Source organism: Crotalus tigris, unplaced genomic scaffold (genome assembly GCF_016545835.1).
Source record: "Crotalus tigris isolate CLP2741 ecotype Arizona unplaced genomic scaffold, ASM1654583v1 scf7180000024472.5447098, whole genome shotgun sequence".
NCBI lineage: Eukaryota > Metazoa > Chordata > Lepidosauria > Squamata > Viperidae > Crotalus > Crotalus tigris.
The window spans coordinates 4,226,291-4,250,894 of record NW_024100643.1 but is presented as its reverse complement, the minus strand read 5'-3'; the positions used below and the strand labels follow the sequence as shown (position 1 = coordinate 4,250,894).

At 38.6% G+C, this 24,604-nt stretch overlaps 1 protein-coding gene across 1 annotated transcript; it reads left to right on the top strand.

Annotated features, from left to right (window-relative positions):
* Positions 1-3,829: 3,829 nt before the first annotated feature.
* On the top strand, positions 3,830-22,499 carry SLC35B1 (solute carrier family 35 member B1). The gene is made up of 9 exons (XM_039333075.1): positions 3,830-4,205; positions 5,667-5,770; positions 9,379-9,509; positions 13,230-13,260; positions 13,699-13,859; positions 16,374-16,500; positions 18,269-18,375; positions 19,747-19,900; positions 20,969-22,499. The coding sequence occupies exons 1-9, from the start codon at positions 3,979-3,981 to the stop codon at positions 21,019-21,021; spliced, it is 1,095 nt and encodes a 364-aa protein (XP_039189009.1). The 5' UTR covers positions 3,830-3,978; the 3' UTR covers positions 21,022-22,499.
* Positions 22,500-24,604: the final 2,105 nt, after the last annotated feature.

Genomic DNA, 24,604 nt, shown 5'->3' with positions numbered 1-24,604 from the left:
CCCTGATTCCAGCTGTCATCAGGAAACTCCTATTAGAGGGGGCAGAATTAATCTTGCTGGTCCCACATTGGCCAAGGCGTCCTTGGTTTGCAGATCTCGTGGACCTATCGATCTCCCCACCTTGGAAGATTCCAGCAGATCGCATCTCCCTCAGTCAGGGTCAGCTCCAACATCTGGACCCGCAGTGGCTTCAACTAGCCGCTTGGCACTTGAAAGGGAGAGCTTAATTAGACAGTCCTATTCGACTGGAGTGATTGCTATAATTCAAGCCTCCAGACGTCCCTCCACTAACAGAATCTACGATGCCACGTGGAAAAGTTTCTGTGCATGGTGTAACACCAGGAGGGTCAACCCACTGGCTACCACCATTCCGATATTATTGGACTACCTTTTAGACGGACTAAACAGGGGACTGTCTCACAATACCATCCATAGGCAGATCGCAGCATTATCCACGGTCCTCATTTGCGAGGATCAGATACAGCTATCTCATCATCCAGCTGTTACGGCCTTCCTTAAGGGAGCCGTTAATACAGGTCCCCCTGTAGTACACAGATATCCCACATGGGACCTGCCAAGGGTTCTGCAGGTTCTTACCAGTTCACCATTTGAACCCATCAGATCTTGTTCACTACACTTCCTTTCATTGAAAGTAGCCTTTTTGATAGCCATCACCTCAGCAAGACGCATCTCGGAACTTGCTGCACTCTCGATCAGGGAGGATCTTTGTGTTTTTCTGGATGACAGAGTGATCCTAAAATTGGACCCTTCTTTCATTCCGAAAGTCAATACTAGCTTCCACAGGTATCAAGATCTGATTCTTCCGGACTTTTGTCCGCGACCTTCTCACCGTCTTGAAAGATTGTGGCATACATTAGACGTACGCAGGGCTTTGCATCACTATGTGAAGCGAACCGCTGCATTTCGTAGATCGGAGGCCTTGTTTGTGTCTTTCCAACCTTCTTCCATGGGTCTGAAAGTATCATCCTCGACCATTGGTAGATGGATTAGGGCCTGCATCTCTCACGCTTACAGGACTCAGTCTCTTCCTGTTCCTCCTCACATCACTGCTCATTCTACACGTAGCGCTGCTACATCTGCGGCCTGGTCCACTCAGGCCTCGATTGAGGAAATTTGCAGGGCAGCCACCTGGGCTTCCCCCTCTTCATTTATAAGGCATTACAAGCTTGATAAATTCGCTGCCTCAGACGCATCCTTCGGCAGAAGGGTTCTGCAGCAGGTAGTCTCTACGCATGAGCCACAAGCCTAGACTTCCCTCCCGACAGGGACACAGGTGGCTTTGGTATGTCCCAATCGGTGGATGCTACATCTATCATGCTGGAGAAGGGGCGTTGTCTTACCTGAACGCCTTTTCTCAGCATGAAGATGTAGCATCCACACCCACCCTTAACACTTAGTCTAGGCAGATTTTTTTCAGGAGGAGCAACTGTGTCAGACCTAATGAATGCTTCGCCTCGACAAAACTGGGAAAGGAGCGCCCAAGGGAGGCGTGGCTAAAGTTTGGTCTTAGTCTAAATCTGAGTAGGAGGGCTTTGATTACCCAATCGGTGGATGCTACATCTTCATGCTGAGAAAAGGCGTTCAGGTAAGACAACGCCCCTTCTATAGAGAAACAGAAAACTAAAATTCAGTTAGTCTGAAAGCACCCTGATCACTTGTCAAGCAGCATTGTCTATGTCAGTGATGGCGAACCTTTTAGCGACCGAACTACAAACCAAAACCCACTTATGCGTCGTCAGGTGCCGTGTGTGTGTGGCCCATTGGGTGTGTGTGGCCCATTGGGTGTGTGTGGCCCATTGGGTGGGCGTAGCTGCGGTGGTAACAGCAGACTGGGTGGGACTAAAAAGTTCAATCAATTCCAACTTTGCAAGATTTTTTTTTTCTGTGAAAAGTTGAAATTGACAGATTGATTGAACCTTTTTTTTTTTTTTTTGTACACAGAGGCCTAAAGCGAAAAGGTCAAAATCACAATTCAAAATAAGACTTGAACAATGCATAAAATCTATGAGGGTGAACATCATCTTTGATAAATGTAATAGCTTACATCCAGGTAGGAAGATCAATGTTATGGTACAGATTTAAAGAGACTTAGTTTGGTGATAATGCATATGAGAAGGAACTAAGAGTGCCATTGAATCACCAATTAAAACATAAGCAATCAATGTGGCATAGCAGCTAAAATATCCAATGCAATCTCAGCTGCAGAATCAAAGCAATTAGTCCAGGTCACAACAGTTGAGTTCTGCATTGGATGTGTCCGTTGTATGATGTCCAACTTTGGCTGGACATAGTAATTGAGATATCAAGCTGTCTGATAATTAAACCCTATGAGAAACAAAGAAGCTTGCACAAGAAGTTCAGGGCAGTGTTTCTCAACTTCTGTAATTTTAAGATGTGTAGCTGACTAGAGAATTTTGGCAATTGAAGTCCACATATCTTAAAAGTTGCCAAAATTGAGAAACACTGCTCTACAGGAGGATGGAGTAGTTTGCAATATAAAAAAGGTACCCAAAGTCAAGGAGAACCTGATTTCATTGACACTTAAAGCACAGCAAGAATTAATGAATTAAAGGAAAGTTTCCCTGAACCCTGGTAAGATCTGGCTGTGGTGGGGCCCTCTGCATCCAGGACCTAACCATATTTGGTCTTGGATGGGGTTGCACTACTCCAAACAAGCTCAGTGTACAAGCTGGGGTTTCCCTTGAAGTCATAGCTCTTGTTTGAAGAGCAGGTGGCAGCCATTGTTAGGAGAGCCTTTGCTAGACTCTTATGTTGTATGCAGGTTACATTCTTTTCTGGATAGGGAGGTTTTCTGCTCAGTCACTCATGCCCTACTCATTTCCCGTTCGCAGTATTGAAATGCAATCTATATGGGCCTATTCTAGAAAGGTATCCAGACACTTCAGCTGGTGAAAATGTAACCACGTGAGTTACACTGAATGCCCAGAGGGCACATGTAACACCTCCACTCCACGAGTTGAACTGGATATCAATTTGTTTCTGGGTCCAATTCAAGGAATTGTGATATATAAAGCCCCACATGGCATAGGGCCAAGCTATCAAGAGAACCGCTTTCGTCCCATTACCAGTAAGGCAGGTAAGGTGTGCTGCCGACCTCATCAGTCAGAATTTTTTAACTCTGCCATTGCCCTCAACCTGTGGAATACACTCCTCTCCGGGGGTGAGGCAGGCCCCAGTCTCTTGGCCTTCTGAATATGAATTAAACATGACTCAGCCTCTTATGGGAAGCCTAAAAGTTCACACAGCCGTGGGGTTGGCTAGTATCCCAAGAGCCCTCCCTTCGACTTTTCAAATGATTTTTAACAGAGCATATTTATTCTTCTCTTCCTCTAAAATTTTTTTGAAGTTATACTTTCACATTTTATTGTGCACCACCCACAATGCCTCTTTAAAGGAGATGGGCTGTTCATTAAATAAATTAAATAAATAAATAAGGAAGTAAGTAAACATGTAAATAAAATCAATCCCATGATCAACCGTGAGCAAATAAAGTCTGCTACACCGGAAGCAATTTGCTAGCGCAACAAAGCGAACGTCCTTCAGGCAGCTTCGTTGCCATCTTTATTTCATCCCCCGGCCCCCAATAACCGTTGCTCTCAGGAACGTCATTCCAACCTCTTCGCACCAGCAATGAAAACGTGACACGAAGTTTGACTCGGCCGGGTAATTACGGCAGACGTGTTTGATGACGTCTAAAACGGTCGCCCTCTCCTTCTAAGCCCCTATATAACGCCGTGGCGTCTAGAGGCTAATTTCCAGCACGGAAAAGCAAATGAAGATATAGTACTGCACGGGAAAAAGAAAAAAAAGAGATGCCGAAATATTTTTTTCGCCTGGCAGTTTCTCTTCAGCTGCATTAGGCTTGTCAGGCAGTATATTAGATACCTCCGCGTGGAGTTGAAAAGGTCCTTTTCAGTCGACGGCGCAGCCGCCTCTATGAGGCCCTCTTTTCCGCCACCGTTGTTGCCGGTACGGGATGAGTGCGTGGAGCTATCACCACTGAGAGTATCTGGACACGAAACTACTGCTTTGTCGGGGATGGGGGCGTCTGGGGGATCAGGAGTTGGAGGGATTTCGTTTCTCTCCGAGCGGCTACGATTGCCTATCTGCTGTCTGGGTGTCTTCGTGTGTTACTTCTGGTACGGCGTCCTGCAGGAGACAATGTAAGTCGCTTGAGGAGAACGCTTTCTTTTTTGCAGGGTTGGCTGAGATGCTTTTGGTTCTGGCTGGCGGAAATTTCACTACACCCTGTGAGAAACTTCCTTCCCAATTGCTGTCGTTCCTAAAGATATTGTCCCTTTGATCACTCCGTCTAAGCACCTTATATATGCTTAAAAGAACACTTGGTTATTGTGACCCCAGATAACCACCTCCAGGTTCAGATACGATCTGTCTAGATTTATATCAATTGATTCAATCGATCTAGTCTAATTAATCTATGTTGTTAATTGCTAAGTCGTGTCCGACCCATCGCGACCCCATGGACAAATCTATAGTACAAATGTAATAGTTGTGCAGCAGTTAGAAATCCTATAGATGACTATGCTTTACTAATGCTTATGGATGGATAGTGGAGAAAACATAGTTATACAAATTGAGCCAATTTCATGGTTATTAAAAGCACAGAAATTCCCCTACAAATTGGAATTGGCAGTATATGTGTATTAATGCCTCATTGAGATTTTAAGCTATCTATTAGAGTTTACAGATGCCCAGTTCAAACTAAGGAAGGAGTTTTGGCTTGGTTATATTCTCGTATTTCTTTCTGAGTTTAGTGCAGTATTTTTCCATTATTTTACTGCGGAGCATTTTCCAGTTAGTTTTTTCTTTAAAAACAGAACCCTAATTTTATTTATGTATTACATGCAGAGATTTAATTGATAAATAAAATGATTAAGGTTAATGATTTAAAATACAGAATGATGGATAATCTGTAATATAGCTTTAAGCTATAGTTCTTGAACATGGTTGGTCATACTTCACATAGAATTTCACTGTTCTAACAAAAAAAAAGTAATTCTAAGTATGTTTGAATTCAGTGAACTTAATTCCATTTTATTCACATTGGGTTTACCTCAAGTCAGTTTTTTAAAAAAATGTTTACTTTAAAAATATAGAAAGTTACAACTTCATGGTATTTAAAAAAGTGCAATTTTCAAGATGCTCTGGAAAATGTAACATAAATTCTTCGATTTTTCTAGTTTATTTGTAGGAGGCTTGATTCTATATGGTTCTCTTTCTGATCTTAAATCATTTCATTTCCTCCTCCACCTTAAACAGGCGATATCTGATGTTATATTTCTTTTGTTAGTAAGCTGCTATCTAGTGGTCCTGCTGGGAAGACCCCATCAATATAATAAAATCAACAATTTGCATATTCGTGAAAGGTTGTCCAACTAGAGCATTTGCTTAGTGCTGAGTAATTTCCTTTTAGTGAATGTAATTTCTAGAGAAAAGATGGTAATTGCCTTTTATTCATTGGTGGAACACCTGGATGGGGGAGGAACAAATGTTCTCTGGATCTTGTAAATTTTGAATCCATACATGAAAGTAGTATGGGTGCCTTGATATGTATTGCATCTTTGGCAACTGATTCTTCTTCCTACGTGTTTTTCCCCCCACAGTACAAGAGGCAAATATGGGGAAGGAGCAAAGCAGGAGAAATTCAGATATGCTTTGTCTTTAGTCTTTATTCAGTGTGCGATAAATGCCATTTTCGCTAAGCTGAGTAAGTACATCCCAAAAAAGCAGCAAACAATCTGTTTTGCATTCTCTTGATTCTGGAAGCTGTTATAAAACTCCAAATCCAAAATACCATCTTTTTTTATCTTTTTTCTTCTTCTTTTTTTTTCCTTTTTTGTGTATGGAAAGAATGTGCTATGATCAGTGAAATCTGTTGGGGGAGCGAAACCAAGATGGTGGGCACAACTTACATCATAACACTATTTTGTATTGTTTTTTTTTTTTTTTTTTTTTTTTTTTGAGAACCGTCCTCTTCTCACCAGAGGACACTGTTGCCTGTGACTTAACTAGACTCACTATTTCAAACCCATGCATAAACTTCAGCCTCCCTTTTCTGCTGCTTGTTGTGGCCAATACTCATTGTTCTCTGCTGGTTCTTCTTAGAAAGAGAAGAATGGGAGAATCATACGAAGGATTACATTTTTGGGAAATGCATTTATTTCCCCTTCTTCCTATTGTATATTTAGGAAAGGCCCTCTTCTCTAGCCATGTCTATTAAAATCCATTGATGATTAGCCTAATGGATGGAGGTGTGGGTAAATATAAAGAGAAGCATACTGTTGCTTATGTACTTTTAAAGAGAAGCTACATAAAAAACAGCTATATACTACTTTCTTCTATATTTTGCTAAAATGAAAAATAATTTACATGTGCTATGTCTCCTATATTTCCCATTCCAATGAAAACAGCACAATAAATTATATTTGGGCAGGAGAAAAAAAACAAAGTTATTTTCTCATTTACAGCATACTGCACTTTAATTCTTCATCAGAGAAAAATAAAACCTCTCAAATATATTTTGTAAATTCCTTTACTTTTTACTGTCCCCTTCTTCCACTGTTGCGGGCAAAATGAATAGAAAATAACAATTGACAGCGACATGTGTGGATATTGTATATCCTTGGAAAAGAGAAAGACAGATGGGGAGGTAGAGGGTTGTGTAGAAATCTTCCCTATCTTCCTCTTGCAATTTTCTTGAGTGTCCCAAGTTTTTACCAGAATTGCATTGCTATGCTTACCCAGGGTTATTGAACTAACCAATTTTATGAATCTCCATGATATATAGAACTGAAAAGTAGCCACAATAGACAGGTTTATAAATATGATTGCCTCCTTTGTGTTTAAACATAGCCACTCTTTTAATTTGCCCTCAATTACTTAATTGTAGTTGGAAATTAGGGTAAAACTATATTACAACTAAAGATATGCTAATCATTTTGAGTTGAACTGCTTCCTACACAATGTAATTGTCTTACTATACTATAAATGTTCTCCTATTGCTTTTTGTTTAACCTTGCAGGATGTCCTGAGCCTAAAACAACCCACTTGAATTCAGAACAGCTGTGTAGCATGTAATACAGGTAGTTCTCAACTTATGATCATTCATTTAATGACCGTTGAAAGTTAGGTTCTGAAAAAAGTGCCTTATGACTGGTTGTTGCACTTATGACCGTCACAGCATCCTTGTATGGTGAAGAGGCAATTTGGGTCCTTGGCAACTAGCATCTATTTACAATAACTGCAGCATACCCAGTCCAGTGACCATTTTCTCAGCCACCTCCTAGAAGTAAAGTGAATAGGTAAAATTGAATTTGATTAACAGTCACAGTGATTCACTTAACAACCGTGTCAAAATGGTCGCAAAATTGGGTTTAACTCATTTAATGAGTTGCACCACTTAGCAACAGAAGCTCCAGTCTAAATTGTGGTCATAAGACAAGGAATCTCTGTAGGTCTGAAGAGCACCCACTTTTTCTTTCATTTGTTATTGGCTGTTCATAAAATCAAATTTATTTACAACTTCTGGAAAGAAAACATTAAAGAATAGTAGGAGAAAAAAAGCATACATAATACAAGTAGTCCTCGAGTTACAACCATAACGGAGTCTGCCCTTTATAGTTGGAAGTTGTGACAGCCTTTAAATGAACTGCTTCACTTAATAAACGCCCAGGCGTCCTTCCCCCAATATAGTTGTTAAATGAATGTGCAGGTCATTAGGTAGAACATGGGGTTCTTGGGTGAGCACATGAGACTCTGGGAGCCTACTATAGGCACAAACCCAACTGCCTCAGACCTCCCAAGGCTTTCCCACTCTTGGGGAAAGCAGCTGCGTGGGCCTCCTGCTCTCCCTCCCCCTGTTAGAATCACACACTTGCCCTTTGCAGACATCCAAAGCTCAGGAGATCGGGGTAGGGAAGGACAGGCCACAAGGCACAATCCATGTGTGACAGTCTTTTTCTGAGTGCACTTGTAAACTGCTTTGAATCAGCAACCCATGCAGCCCAACAATGGAGCAGTTTTGTGGCTGCACAGCCTGATCATGGAAGGGCCAGCTTGGAAAATGACAGCCACTTATAGGATCCAAGCAATAAGGATATTTGCTTTGCAAAGAAAAAATAAGCTCTCTTAAGTGGAGAGGTCCATTTTGCTCTGCATTAGTGAGCTCTTTGGGATCCAAACCTTAATTCACAGTAAAAACAACTGGCTCCCCTTTCTGCCCTGCACTGTGCTAGATAGCGCACAATGGGGAGGGGAAATGGCTATCTTTGTCACTGAATTAAAGCTCAGACTCCAAAGATCAGAGTGCCATTTCCCTTCTCCACTGGGCGCTGTTCAGCATAGTGTACAGTGGAGAGGGGAAGCAGCTGTCTTTGCCAGTGACTGAAGACTTGGCTCCCAAAGATCTGACTAATGCCAGCGGAGCAAAACAGAGAGCTTAGCTTCTCTTTGCAAAGCAAAAGTCTCTGTTAGTTGGGTCCCACAAGCAACTGTCATTTTCCAAGCCAATCACACTGTGCAGCTGCACGGATTGCTGAGTCAGAGCGGTTTATAGCTATACTTGGAAAAAGACAGCCATGTGGCCCAGCAGTGGAGCAACCTGCCCTTCTTCCCTACTCTGACCACCTCAGCTTTGGAGATCTTTAAAAGGTAAGTGAGAGATTGGTGACCAAGGCAGGGAAGAGTAGGTGGAATCCAGTGGGGTAGCAAAGTAGGCCCAGTGCCTCTGGAGACTTGACGGGGCAGGAGGGGGGGGTGAATAGGCAAGTGGGGCATGCTGGACAGTCTCTGCAGTCAGTCATAAGGACGAATGACAGTGGTAGTGCTGTAGCAGTCTTAACTTTTGAGAAGGTCTGTTGTAACTTTGAATGGTCGTAAATGATTGGTCGTGAGTCAAGGACTACCTGTATTCTCCTTGGCTGGAAGAGTTCTTGCCAGGCAAAAATTTAAATTTAATTTTGGCTTTATTTCATTTTTATTTGAATGAATGTTGGATTGTTGCTAATCTGGCAAACAGCATAAAAGTACTTTGTAGTCAGATTATCTTCTTGCCTCCCCTTTTGAGAGGAGGTCTTGGAAACAGGAAGAAAATTGTGGAGTGTTCTTTGAGCTTGATTGTTTGCTTGCAGGTGTTTCATTATCCAAATAGATAATCTTATCAATTTCATTGGCTAATGAAACATCTGCAAGCAATACCAAAAACTCCACAACTCAACATTGAGCTGCAAATATTCTCCTTTGGAAGGAAGGAAACTGTTTTACCTTTTGTCCCTAAATTAAACATATATTGTGTTTAATATAAACTTTTCCTACCAGTGATCCAGTTTTTTGATGCTGTCAAGGTGGACCGGACTCGGAATTGGCTCTACGCAGCTTGCTCTCTCTCATATCTAGGAGCAATGGTGTCCAGTAACTCAGCACTTCAGTTTGTCAACTACCCAACTCAGGTGAAAAAGAGCAGAGAGTAAAAAAGAGCAGAGAGTAGGTGTGGGTGCTTGATGGCCGATGGGAAATTAGATAGAAAATGGGATATCTTTTCCTTTTTGCTAGGGAAGAGCTTGGCAACTTATTGTACTATAACATTAAAGGCATATTAAATTAAATTGTATTAAAGGCATACAATAGTGTAGAAAAGAGCCAGGTAATTAATTCCCATGTTGCTTATATTAAATTGCATTATACTTCCATGGTTGTATTGGGAGGAGAAATAAGAAATTCTAGGCTTGATTTCAGTGTTTTCAGATTACAGTTTTGTCAAGACTTAAAGAGATGCTTTATTAACAGAATTTTACATTCCCTCAAAGCTGTTTCGCTAAGCAAAAAGTCCCTTCATTTTTAAGACTAAGGGGTTGATTTACTTACCTAGCTGTAGAATATACAGGATGCTCCAGTCTCCCAAATCTGAGTGGTATAAAATTCCTTAATATATAACTGTAATTTAAATCATATACAATGGTAGCTGGGTACTCATTGTTAATTGGTTCCAGAGATGCGATTCATACCAAAAAATCACAACGTATTAAACTAGGACGATCAAACAAACCACGTGACTAACATGTCACCCTTTGTTTTGACTGGAATGAGTTCATGGGGCAGATGACACTGACAAGTTCTAGCTGGTGCATAGCGTACCCAAAAAAAAAAAAAAATGAGTATCAGAACAAAATTTTCACCTCAAAATATATTGAGTATCAAATTTGATGAATTTCAAAGCAGGTGAATACTGAGATATGACTGTAATCAGTTAGAAAACAGCAACAACAACTAGAAACATTCTTACAAAACCAGAAGTCAAGAATAAAAGCTTTTTAAAAATAATTTTTATGAAAGATTTTAATTACAGTAGTAAAAGTAAATACAAACTAAACTCAGAAAAAGCAGAAGAAATAGAAGAAAAAGTACAAAGAAAGAAAGGCTTGATGATGTTATCTAATTGGATAATGAAATATCTTCAAACAAATAATTTAGCTCAAGAGTGCCCCAAGGATTTCAAAGAAAAATAAAATAAAGAGAAAGCATATAATATAAAAAAAGAAATGTATAAAAATGACTTTCAATTTTCCAATATTCATCATAAGTAAAAATTAATTTGATAGCCTTCACTCAATAAGTTCACAAACAACTATCCCTTCTTTCTTTAACCCATCCCTAATCTATAGAAAAAACCCTGAAATCACCAACTTTTCAATCTGGTGTTGGCAAAAAGTCTACAAAGAGTTACCATAGCTTTATAAGAAGATGTTTTAGTTTAACCTAACAATCTTGATTTTTAATTCATTCAAATGCAAGAGAATTAGCTGTCTGTAATTTTTCTTTTTCCCATGGCAGAGACTTCTAGTTTGAGCAAACCTTTTTTTAAATCCAGTAAAAAAAAAATAAAAAAATACCCAGGTCATTGTTTTGGTTTGTCATTTGTATTTTCATTTTGATTTTCAAAGTTTTAACCATCTTCTTTTCTATATCCAATAAAAAATCCTTATTAGGGGGAGTCTCTTGGCTTATAGTTTGTAATTTCATTCACTGTCTCCTCTCTTGTAATCTACTCTTATTTTGTATTTCCAATTTGATTTTCAAAACTTTAGTCAGCTTATTTTGTGTATCTAGTAAAAAGTCCTCATCAGGGTCATTTTCTTGGCTTGTCATCTGTAATTCTGCTTTAACTGCCTCTATTTTATAAACCATACTTTAAAAAAAAAAAATCCAGTATTTCTGGTTCAGGTATTTCTGTAGTACTTCAAGTATTTCTTTCAGATATGGTCTCTCCATAAAAACAGACATCATTGATTTTTCTGATGTTGTAGCTACCGTATATGCCGGCGTATTAGGCGACCCGGCGTATAAGACGACCCCCGAGTTCGACGCCGGGTCGCAAGCCGATCGACGCTGAGTCGCATATAAGACGACTTTCTAGGCATGCGACTCGGCGTCGATCATCTTATATGCCGGAAATGACGTCATTTCCGGCGTATAAGATGACTTTCTAGGCATGCAACTCGGTGTCGATCATCTTATAGGCCGGAAATAACGTCATTTCCGGCGGGATGATCGACACTGAGTCGCATGCCTAGAAAGTCATCTTATACGCCGGAAATAAACGTAGTTTATAACGTTATTTATATAAGATGACTTTCTAGGCATGCGACTCGGTGTCGATCATCTTATACGCCGGAAATGACGTCATTTCCGGCGGATAAGATGATCGACACCGAGTCGCATGCCTAGAACGTCATCTTATACGCCGGAAATAATAAATAAATAAATAAACGTTATGACTCGGCGTATAAGACGACCCCCGAGTTCAGAGGCTGTTTCATCGCTCTCAAAAGTCGTCTTATACGCCGGAATATACGGTACTAATGTTTGGCCCCACTCTTTGAAAATCTCTTGAAATATTTCTAACGTTACAGAGTTTTGTGTCTGTGAATCCTTATGCTAATCAAAAATCAAAGGCATTTATACTTTTTTCTTTTCTGCCTAAAATCTTTAATCACCCCTAGTATCCAGTTCTTGAAATAAAGTCTCAAGTTTCTGTTTTGACTTTAGACAAAAAATTTTGAATTCTCAGAAATAATGTAATTATTTCCAAAATATTAACTTATTACTCTGAGGTAAGAGTGGTGACCAATAATTTTTACGAATAAAATAAATCTTATAATAAAAAGTGTTAATAAATAACTCTCTTAAATAAAAATCTTGATTTTTTTCCATTTATTTTTGGTTATATTTTTATCCTTAAGAGGTTCCAAAAAACTTGCTGGTTCTTTGGTATTTCCATGATCCTTGTCTCCACTCTGTCAGAGATATGTTTATTTCATTATACCTCCCCTGGGAGCCCAAGAAGAAAAGCTTTAAAAATATTAAAAGGATGTATTTTGCTTGGTGGTGGAGTTCCCCTTAGCCATTTCTTGCAGTCCTGGCAATTCTACTGCCAGTGGGATATCCTAAAGGTTGTTCATAACAGACCGTGAGTGGGACCCCTAGGAGTGCATAATTGTCTCCTAGGCCAGACAACTCCTTTGGTATATCTGGAGAGAATCTCCCAGGCAAGAAGATTATAGCACAAAGAAGGAGCTTTCTCTCATTCCCACTCTCAGTACCCAGAGTAATTTAATTGTCTTGTTGAAGAGAATGTTTTCGCTCCTTTGCTGAACCCCAATAAATAACATTGAATATTGTTAAAGGAACCAGGGTTTGATTTGATTTATGAACATGGTTTTCAACTCCTCAACTCAGTGGTTGATCAAGCAGCTCCAGATAGTGGTAAAGTTGTTCACTTACTATGGCCCCAATACCAATAGAACACACACTGCCTATAGGAGCTGAAGTTTGAGAAAAGAGTGACCAAATGTGATTCTTTGTATAAAAGAGAAGACTGAGTAGAAGGTAGAGAGGTAGCAAAGAAAGGAAAGAATAAGAAAAAATAGCTGTGGGAGTAAAGAGTTTCAGAAGGAAATACCACAGACTTAAAATGAACATAGAATGTAATGGCTTTACAAAGAAAAGAAAAATATTCAACTAATAAAGGTGTGTGGCTTCTATTTAGAACATGATTAACTTCTGCGCCTTAAGCAGCTAGTTCCCCTCACCCCCCTGAATTTTTCACATTCTTCAAGTGCAGAGTTGTAGAAGATGATAGTCAAGTAAATCTCTTTTTTTTACTTTCATAGGTCCTTGGGAAGTCCTGTAAACCCATTCCAGGTATGCAATTCCTGATCCTATACTCAAAATCATGTATGCTCGGGAACTTTTGAGATACATTGCTCACATTAATTGAACCCCATTTATTGGCTTCTAAATAGCACAATAGCTTTACTGGTATTTGGAAAAGGGAGAGCAGGGATTGGGGGGAAATGGAAACAAACGTAAGCAATGGCTGTGGATACTATGTGGCTAGTACGGCTGGATCACTTCATGTTCAGATCCGCAAGTACCAGCTATTTACCTGAGTGCAGTGAGATAGCCTAGCAACTTCAGGTTCAGGAACAAAAGCTCCTCAGATTTCTTAAGAATGACCAGTGGGAAATTATGCAGATGATTGCAATATGCAAGATAAAATGAGGTGGTCATTAGTTAATTAAATTTCTTAGCAAGACTATTGAGAGTATACTTTTTCCCACATTTCTTTTCCTTTTCTAGTTATGCTCCTGGGAGTGACAGTGTTGAGAAAGAAGTATCCATTGTCCAAATATTTCTGCGTCTTACTGATTGTTACAGGTGTAGCCCTGTTCATGTACAAGCCAAAAAATGTAGGAAGTATTGGGGATGAACATGTTTTCGGATATGGGGAACTTCTGTTGGTAAGTCCTAAACTCTTAAAAAGCAAAACAAAAACTACCAGGAAAATTGCAGGGTGCTAAATTATATTTTGTAGAGAAGTGGAAAGGAATGCTTCTCAAGGACATAATCTTTGGTTACCTTGGCACCTGACATTTTTATTTGCATGTTTCATTAAGCTGCCAGTGACTTACTGCACTGTAAATATTTCTTTAAAATATTTTATTGCATGGAACAATTAATCAAGCTTCCCTCCCACTAACAAAATAAAAGTTAATAAGTAATATATGATTTAACATCTACCAAAAAGGGGAGGGAGGGAGGGGATTGGAGAAAGTAAAAAAGAAAGTCGGGGAATAAGTTCTGTAGAAACTCAAAAAAAAAAAAAAATTACTAAAGTTCTTTTCTACTTTTTTTTAGAAAGGTAATTCAAATCCTTGCTGTGAATCAGGTCCTTCTTTTGCTCTTCCAATAGTGCATGCATTTAATTATGTTATTTACAGGAGTTATGTGGTTGACTATTACATATAATGATTCTGGTCAACTAACAACAGCTCATAAAAACATGGAAATACCTTTCCCCCAGGCGCCAGACCCAACAGCCTCCCAGCTCAACCCCCATCCTACTCCAATGCTTGGGGAAAGGACAGAGTTTTGGTCCCAGGTCTTTGGTCCTCTCAAGGCTAAAAACAGGGAGGATTGATAATGATTTTTTTGGTCATCTCCCAAGTACGAAAATCCAGTTACTGATGTCTTAGTAAATTTAATCTGAGTGTAGCCAAGCCAAATATATCAATAGTCCATCAAGTTGTGAATGTTTAAAAATGTACAACTCAGTTAACACAAAGCAACATGGCTTTACTGATTGAAGGTCATGTCAAACTAATCTGATTGACTTTTTAACCATGTCACAAATGTTTTGGATAAAGATAGTGTTATGGATGTAGCCTATCTGGATTTTAGCAAAGCATTTGATACAGTTCCATATAATGAACTCATAAAAAGTTATACAGACTAGGGTTTAACCATTGGGTGGTTCAGTGGATAGGAACCACTGAAGAATATAGATCCCAGTGTCTGATTGTTAACGGGGCAATATCTGAACACAGACCAGTCACAGGTGGTGTACCATAAAGCTCAGCCCTAGATCCTGTTCTGTTCAGTGTGTTTGTTAGTGAAATAATAGAAGGATTGCTAGGTAAGGTTTGTCTTTTTGCTGATGATGCAAAAGTATATAATAGAGTTGATGTTCAGAGGATATTTATAACATGGAAAATGATTTGGCATTCCTGGGAAATGGTCAAAATTTTGGAGAGTGCAGTTTAATATTTCTAAATGTATGATCATGCATTTGTTTAGACAGAAGAAAAGGATTTAGGTTTGCATATGATTGCAAAATGAGTAAACAATGAGTGAACAAGCTGTGAAAGCAAACAAAATTCTGGGATGCATCATTTAAACAGATCACCGACAGGAAAAAGGAGGTCCTAATATAGGGCTTTAGTCAGACCCTGTTAATTAACTGAGATCACGTGTCCAGTTCTGGGGACCTCACTTAAAAAAAGATATTGACAAGATTGAGCAAGTCCAGAGATGGGCAACAAAAATGGTAGAGGGTCTGAGGGAGAATACATAACAGGAGAGATTAGAGGAACTGAATATATACAGCCTGGAGGACAGAAGGGAAAAGGTGACATGATTAAAACCTTTAAATAAATTAAGGGTGTGAATAGGGCTTTAGAAGGCAGTACTTTCAATATTAAGCAAATATCCAGAACCTCAAACTAACAAGAAGGAACTTTAAAAGTAATGTTAGAAAGTATTACTTCACAGTGGAAGCTTGGAAACAACTTTCAACAGAGTTAGTGGGTCAATCATGAGTAACCTAGTTTAAACATGCTTGGGATAAGCAAATGTCCATCATCTGACAAAAAAATTAAAAATAAATAACATAAAAATAATAATTAAAAAGATAAAAACAAAAAAACTTCAAAAGGCAGACCTGATGGACCACTAGGTCTTTTTCTGCCATCAATTTTCTATGTTTCTAATATTAATCTGTTTGCTTCTAAAGGTCAGACTTCCACAGTGAGTTTAACAAAAAAAAGGAAAAGGAGATAAAGGAAAATAAATATTGTTGATATTATGTGACTGGTAGGATGGGATCGATTCATGTACAAATCTTCAAACATCAGGCATTGCCTGAGTTAGTATTTCCAACAGTCAGGAAGAGATGACCAGTGAATTATTTATTTTTCTGAAAGCAATCGCTACTAAAACATAAATGTAAATTTATCATCAAAATTCTGGATGTTTTCCAACAAGAAGATTTAAGAATGATAACATTCCATCCTCACAGGCTAGTTAAGGGGCAGAACTCAGTTAATTTAACAGAATTTGCGAATGCAATTAATATCTGAACCCAGTGGACAGTACTTGCATATTCCTGTGTGGTTACGGGGATGTAAATTGTTCAAAACAGTGGTGCTTTTCTTCATCAACATTAGACTGCGATTCTTTTCCCTTCATCATTTTAGTTGCTGTCTTTGACGCTGGATGGTTTAACTGGGGTGTCTCAAGACCATATGAGAGCTCACTACCAGACTGGTTCCAATCATATGATGTTAAATGTTAATCTATGGTCCACTTTGTTCCTGGGTGCTGGTAAGTATATTCTTTTGATTGAGCAGAAGAAAAAAATCATGCTGATTTGAATTCAGTGAGAGATAGAGAGACACCGCACACGCACAGAATCAAATCAAGTACAATACTTTTGAGATTTGTGGGAATCCTTGTGTTGTAAAGCTTGGAGTAGCCTCAGTTGTCTCATTGGTAAATGGTAGATTCTCCTTCCATCTTCATATATAATGTTTTATGGTACTGAATATTCACCTGGTGAAAGTTGTTTCCACACATAAATTGCTGTTAATTGCATTAGAGTAAATATTGCTTTGTATAATACTTAATTATTCAGGAAGCTTCTTTAAAATAACTCCATAGCAATGGTTACCCTAGGACAACTTGCATGTGCCCTTATTTTGCTTTAATATCACAATTCATACTGCACCCAATCTTATCTTGTTTCAGAAGTAGGATAGCTCTTCTCCGGAAGGGCGAGCAGTGGTGCTGCTACAGCAGCAGCCAGCTGGCAGCCCCCTCTCTCCCAAAAGCTATTTCTGGCCACAGTTTGGGGTAGGCAGGAATCCAAGTGCAGGTTGGCAGTAATGCTTTGTTCCTCCATTTGGTGTCTCCCTTGTTCCAGGAATATAAACATTGTTCTGATTTTCTTTGACTGCAAAGAGTTAAACCATACTCTTTATTTTTGTGTGTGTTGGTTAGATCCTCTCCAGAGAGACTACCTTAGGAGAAAAGATTGATAATTAATGAAAAGGAGCAGCCCTTGCAGCCAAAGTAATTTGGAGAGCAATTGTTCCCCTCTTTTCAATCAACTGGCATTTACAGAAATAGTGTGAAGTGCAATTCAGCAGAAGCTGTAAAAGGGATTGTGTGCTGGTCGGCTGGTCCTCTTTAAGTTAAAGTGTCCAGAAAGCAAGGTACCAGTCAGTTTCTGAGCTGACTAAAACATACAGAAATAATGCCCCAGTGCCTTCTGACTTGGGCAGGAATCTGTGAGAAGTGTGCATAGCTCAATGTAAGATCCAATCTGTCCACCTCTATAAAAGCAAACTTTTGCAGCATCAGATTATCAAGCTCTTCCATCTTCTGAGAACAACATTGCCTCCCTCTCTTACTACCTTCAAAATTTTTGAGCTACAGCTCCCATCATCCCTGACCATTGGCATAACTGGCTGGTTATAAATGATTAGGACCATCTGGTTACCCCATCCAGAAAATTCCCCATTTCTCCAGGAAAGATGTTTTAGAGAAGAAGAGCCTTTCCCTTTTTTTTTTTTTTTTTACTATATGAATTGTATTGGTCACCAATTGGATTCCAGGAATTTCCAAGATGCTGATTGCCGTTTTAAGACCCTGTAGGATTTTCAGCAAGGTCATCTCTGGGATCACCATCTCCCATACTGATCTGCCTAGCCAATCAGATCAAATACGGTCAACCCCCTCCAGGTCCCATCTATTTAAGAATGGCTTTTGACAGGACCTAGGAAATGGGCATTTTCTATCACTTTCCCTGAGGAAATGTGGTCTACCAGTTCCATCCTGGCTTTCAGGAGGGCATTTAAGAGTTGACTTTCCCATTTAGCCCAGGAGGAAGGCATGTTGGGAATGCTGGGATGTATTAGTGGATCTGCCCCTTACAACGTTGCATTACCTGAGTTTCACTGCTTGTCATAGAACATGTCTGGTTAAAAAGAATACAGTTTAGAAGCCAAATAGGACTGGTCACAGGATGGTCAAAACACAGTAAGAAGTTTTGTTATTCTGTTCTATTTTCTCATATTTTCTTTTTTGCTAGGTATTTTCTTTACAGGTGAGCTTTGGGAATTTTTGAGTTTCACTGAGCGTTATCCTACCATCATCTATAATATCCTTCTCTTTGGCCTAACCAGTGCTTTAGGTCAGGTGAGCAATTAGTTTTTTCTGTTTGACAATGAGGTGCTTTAACTGTCAACATTATGCTGTACCACAGATGTAAATGCGGTATGTGCTACATAGTAATATGTTACAAGGAAGAATACCAGCTATTTTTCAAGTACAGGTAGCCCTCAACCTAATGACCACAATTGGGTCCCAAATTTCTGTTACTAAGCGAGACACTTATTAAGTGAATTTTGTCCCATTTTACAGCCTTGCTTGCCACAGTTGTTAAGTGAATCACTGCAACTGTTAAGTTAGTAACATGGTTTTTCAGTGTATCTGGCTTCCCCATTTATTTCGCTTGTCAGAAGATGGCAAAAAGTGATCACATGACCCAGTATACTGCAAACCATCAAAAATATGAATCGGTTGCCAAATATCCGAATTTTGTTTACATGACCATGGAAATGCTGCACCAGTTGTAAGTGTGAAAAACAGTCATAAATCACTTTTTTTCAGTGCTGTTGAAACTTTGATCAGTCACTAAACAAATTGTTTTATGTCAAGGACTACCTGTATCTTGACTTCCCAAATGGTTTGTTTGTGAGATTCTATCAGAGTAGAATACTTCATTCATCCCTTGCAAATGTCTGTGTTCCTCTTAAGATTTTCTTGTATGAAATAGACTTGGGTGTATTCAAACTGGTCACATTAAATCAGGAATATTGGTTTAATAAAACACTTTGCAGATAAACTATATGGTGGACATGCAAAATGGACAAGGAGGAATTCTTTTTGCTATCTGAATGCAGGATAATTATGTAAACAAAAACAATCCAGAATCATCAGCTTTAACCCAGGGTTTATTATCAGCTCACAAATTTTAGATGGTTTTGGATGACTTTAATTCCTGCTTTGGTTATGTCTCCAAATTCTCTTTTTCATGTTTGGCTAATTTTTTTTACAAAAAATTAAAAGCACTCTAATTCACAGAATTATTTATTAATCAAGATTTAAAATGATACATGAAATACATGATTAAAGCAAGCCTCCCAGAAATACCAGAGGCTCTTTATTATTTGAAACAATATTTAAAGTTCCAATTACATAATAAATTCCCTACTGTGGTGCTGTTACCATTATAAATTTCACCTCAGTCTATTTGCTTGAAATGGATATTCTTTCTTTTTAGCCTTGTATTATCTTCTTCCTTCTATGTTGTCTCCAAGGTTGCATGTTTTTTGTTGCATTACCAGTTCAGAAGTGTGCAAGCTCAATAATAATAAAAAAAGAGATCTTCTATAGTAAACAATTGTAGGCAAGATGTTTTCACAGGGAGGCTACAAGATCAATGTAATACAAGATATATTTCTGACCAAGCTTGCATGTCCCCCCTCCCCCCCATTTTTATTGCAGACTTTCATTTTCATGACTGTGGTCTATTTTGGGCCTCTGACCTGCTCTATTATCACCACAACTCGCAAGTTCTTCACCATTTTGGCTTCAGTCATTCTATTTGCCAATCCTATCAGTAATTTACAGTGGATGGGCACCACCCTGGTATTCCTTGGTAAGAGTTCAGCTTCTTTTGACTTATATGATTTCCTGCAGGATAGAAACCTGGTTAGCTATTTCACTGGGCTTCTCACTTCTCTAGGTGTATAGGTTTTATTAGTTTTAATTAACTTAAATCTATTTATAGGGTCCTTAGCAGCTACAATGATGTATACTTTTTCCTATATGCCATTCTTCCCTCAAACTGTACTCCACCAAATCTAATCTTCACTGGCTCAGCTATAGTGAAGGTTAGGCAAAAATCATTTAATATGCTGGAAAAGTTTGATGATTTAAAAAAGAAAGCAGAAAGATATTGGTGATGCTGAAATGTCAGAAGAATTGAAAATAGTATTCCTATGTGAGACACCGTGACCAAAGAGAAGACTTTTTCTTGCTTAACTATGGGTGTTAGGAGTACTTGAGAGTGGGCTGATGCAATTTAGACATTCTCTGCAACTGTGGACTTCAGTTCCCAGAATTTTAGGTAATGATTATTTTGACCGAAGGATTCTGGGGATTAAAACCTAAACATCTGGAGAGTGCCTAGGTTGGGAAAATCTGAACTAACCCTTCAGGTAAAGTTGCTGATAGTCAAAAGATTGCAATTTTTAAACTAAATCATGTTTTCCCAACTGATTTTAACCTATTCTGTTTTGCTTCGTCTGCACCTTCAGTTTGCTTTTAAGATAAGTTAAACTGTGTGATTGTCTTTTGCTTGTTATCACATCTCCTTCTCACTATAACACTACTTTTAGTGGTTGTGCCAGGGTTGAGCAATTATTCTATCTTAGCTCAGCAGATATAAAATCTGCTTCATACTGTACTCCTACAGATAATAATTACTTGTACAGAGTGCTATTAAGTGAGATGCTTTTAAATCTACATCATTGTTTCTGGGTTATTCTTGTAAGCTGAAAATCTGCTTCTAATCTGCTAGGGGTAGCTTGGTGTGTTCCAAATCATCCCAAGTTAGAAACCTTGATCATCTATTCTCTTTTATTCAAAATCATCCCCTCCCCAACCTTTTGCCCTGTAGCATCATTTCCAATCCCAATTAATGTTCCTACTTGTTTTTCTGCAGGACTTGGCCTAGATGCCAAATTTGGGAAAGCATCAAAGAAAACTTCACACTAAGAAGATTTTAGTGTTTTTCTTGAAACCCTTAAGCATAAAGAACTATTAACTTATTGTCTTATTTCCCACTACTGGTAATTTGGCTCAGGATGAATGCTTGGGGAAAGGGGACAGGATAGTAATGGGATTGTTTTTATTAAAAATGTGTTTAATTTTTTTTAATGGTAGCTTTATTTTAGTAAAAATCAAAGAAGTAGCTTTTCCATTTCTACTGAGGCATCAAAACTGTAATTAATGGATGGCAAAAAAAAAATTATTGGTGGAATAGGACGAATGCTTCATGTGAAATAAAAGGAGGGACGAGAGAAAAATCTGTACGTTTATGTGTTAAATTTACTTTTCATGTCTTGTGCCTCAATGGGATAGAAGGTATTACAGTATTTATTTAGTTTTTTGTTTATACAATAATTGTATACTGCCTATCCTAGAGACTCAGAACAGTTAACAGTACGGTAACCATAAATATCCATCTTAGGATAAAACAGTCTTCACAGACCAACCAATCTTCTTTTGTGTCTAGATCAAACTTTTGATTGGCAGAATGAAGCCACCTTCTTGGCTTTGTCATTGGTCAAAAATAAGTCATTATCAGTATGTTTCTGGTAGTAGCTGACATACCAGCAGATGGGCTGGGCTCTGTGTCTCTCCACATTTACACCCTTGATGTTGTTATCCACTAAGGGTGGATAACTTGAGCATATTGGTCCAACCAAACCAATCAAAACCCTATAGACATACTATAAAATAAAACATAATAAGATGAATTAAAATTAAGCACTGTGAGTCTACCAGCAAGAGGTGTTCTATGTAAGTTTGTAGCACAGCTTATGATAAAGTAGAGCACTGAAACTACCGTATTTTCCGGCGTATAAGACGACTTCCTAAACCATGCAAATCTCCGAAGTTGGGGGTCGTCTTATACGCTGAGTCGTCTTATAGGCTGGAAAATACAGTACTTCACGGAAAAGCTCTGTCCCTCCAGAAGACAGTTGAGGTAGCTATCCAATATTACATTCACATGTAATGCTAAATTGATAATTTAAAAACTGGTTTATAGAACAATCAATCCATCATGGCTTTATAAATCATAATAGATTAATTTCTATATCACAGTATACAAAAAGCAAACAAATAATGTTATGCTTTAGCCTTTTTTTGGGTATGTCTGGTGGAGTTTTCTTCCTAGATAAACATGCTCAGCTTCAGACTGGCTTACTTAAATCTGAAGAGGGTAGAAGTACCAGAAAATTCAGTTGTTTGCTGCCTTGTGGCCCTGAGCAATTGGATATCTTTCAAGTTCATCTCCTGTTTAGGAATAGTGGGGACTTCCCAGTCTATACTCAAACAACCAGACATCAGCATTTTTCAGAAAGTGGTCACCATTACACAATTTTGCGCATGTTATTAACACCCCCATTTTTTTTTTACAAAATACATTTTTAAAAATGGCTGAGATTTCAATAAAATTTTTAACATGATTAAAGTTGATATAATTTTAGCATATTATTATTAAGAACTTATCAAAATTATTTGCTTTAGATCACTGGATCCTAGGGGTATGCAAAATGACCAAAATATATTTCAACATTTGAAAATATGTTTGGGTTTGGATGGTCTATGCCCAAACAATACATTTGTTTCAACACTTTAATCCAGGACTGAAATACAGAATTGGCTCAGGGAAAACAGGAAACAGGAAAAAGTTAAGAACCGGAAGAGTATGGAAAGGGAAGCCATGGGAAAATTGTGAGGTGGGCAAGCTGGTAGAATATGTTGTGCTGACAGCCTGGTCAGGTAATGTGATTTCATATTCTTTGTGCTAAAGTGGAAGTTTCTGATAACAGAACTGGGGCATATGACCAGAATTAGAGACAACTTGGTAGAACTGAAGAGCCACAAGCACTTTTTATCTTGCACATCTCCCTTGGTTTGCTTCCAGATTTGGATTGCAAATACGAGGGCAATTTGGAAATAAACCTCCGTTTGGTTATCAATGACAGACACTTGCAGATACAGAACTTTTATTATACACATTAGAAAACTACATTACTTTTTGACATCTTGTCATAATGTCTTAGAAGGTTTGAAATTCCTTAGTAGTAGTCACTCAGTGCCAAATCTGGGCCATGGGGGGGGGGGTCATCAAAAACATCCCAATAGAACTGCTTCAAAAATTCTTGGGTGTGTCTAGCGGTGTGCGGGCGAGGATTATCATGAACCAATACTACACCAGAAGTGGTGCATAGAAAATCTCGCCAAATGTGCAGATGCCAAAGGAACACTGCTGGCAAAGTTCATGGAGCGTGGTTCGACCATCAATTCAGAAGTCTACTCTGAAACATTACAAAAACTCAAAACGAGCCATCCATAATAAGTGTCGGGACATGCTGACTTCCGGTGTGGGGTTGGTTCACAATAATACTCGCCCGCACGCCACTAGACGCACTCAAGAACTTCTGAAGCAGTTCCATTGGGATGTTTTTGATCATCCCCTCCATAGCTCAAATTTGGCACTGACTGACTACTACTAAGGAATTTCAAACCCTGTAAGACGTTATGACAAATGTCTCAATTTGAATGGCAGTTATGTCAAAATGTAATGTAGTTTTCTAATGTGTATAATAAAAGTTCAGTATCTGTGAGTGTCTGTCATTGATAACCAAACGGAGGTTTATTTTTAAATTGCCCTCGTAAAAACTATGTGATATTTTTTGTAAACAAAGGGTGAAATAATCATAGTAAGGTATAGTTTCCCAATACTTATACTGAATTAGCATAATACAAAAATAAGCAACTGCTTTTGGGAGCTGTGATTTTCTGCATCTAATCACAGATTGCTCATGACTCTGGTGTCTGTACTTGGGAACTGGAACAAAGTGCCAATAGATTTTTCTTTTGACTAAGTCATATATTGATTCTTATGATTACATATGTAGCATTGGCTGGGCAAAGAAGCAACTGTAATGGCTAGTTCCAAAAATGTTCATTTAGTGCTTGGATTGTTTGGCATAAAAATAGTAGCAATTGGCCTATCCTTTAAAAGGATGAGTTGTTAAGAGAATTTGGGACTTGCTGATGAAGCTCATAAAGTAAAAAAAAAAAAATCATTTTCTAAAGGTCATTAATCATGAAACTACAGGGAATGTTTGCTTTCATAATATTGGTGAATAGCAACTTTGAAAATTTTCTTTCTGTATCTGAAAGAGGCAAGTTGCAGAAGCATAGAGAAGTCACATCTTCCTTCAGTGAAGCTTGGTGCCACCTGACCACATAAACAACTTCATTGCTTTATTGATATAATTTGCCATTTTGTAATTCAAAACCAAACCAGCCGTCTTCCCAATCTGCTTTACAACCTGGGGGATAACAAAAGTCTCTTACCCAAATACTCACTGGCTTATGTAGTCAGCTTTTTAGATCAGCCAAGGCTGCAGATCTGCTGCCACCTGCAGCCACGAAGAGGCAATACAGGAAAAGTCCTATGATAATGTACTTGAAGGAGGGCAAAAGTCATAAGGATATTTTGCCTAACACTCAGCCCCTTTACAGTATAAAGTAATGTCGGGAAAGTCTAAAGATGATT

Bases quoted from the DNA above. Each gene is read 5' to 3' on its own strand.
- SLC35B1 (XM_039333075.1), top strand. From the start codon at position 3,979: ATGAGGCCCTCTTTTCCGCCACCGTTGTTGCCGGTACGGGATGAGTGC. The intron at 13,261-13,698 runs GTATGCAATTCC...TTCCTTTTCTAG, and splicing joins GTCCTGTAAACCCATTCCAG to TTATGCTCCTGGGAGTGACA. The intron at 19,901-20,968 runs GTAAGAGTTCAG...GTTTTTCTGCAG, and splicing joins CACCACCCTGGTATTCCTTG to GACTTGGCCTAGATGCCAAA.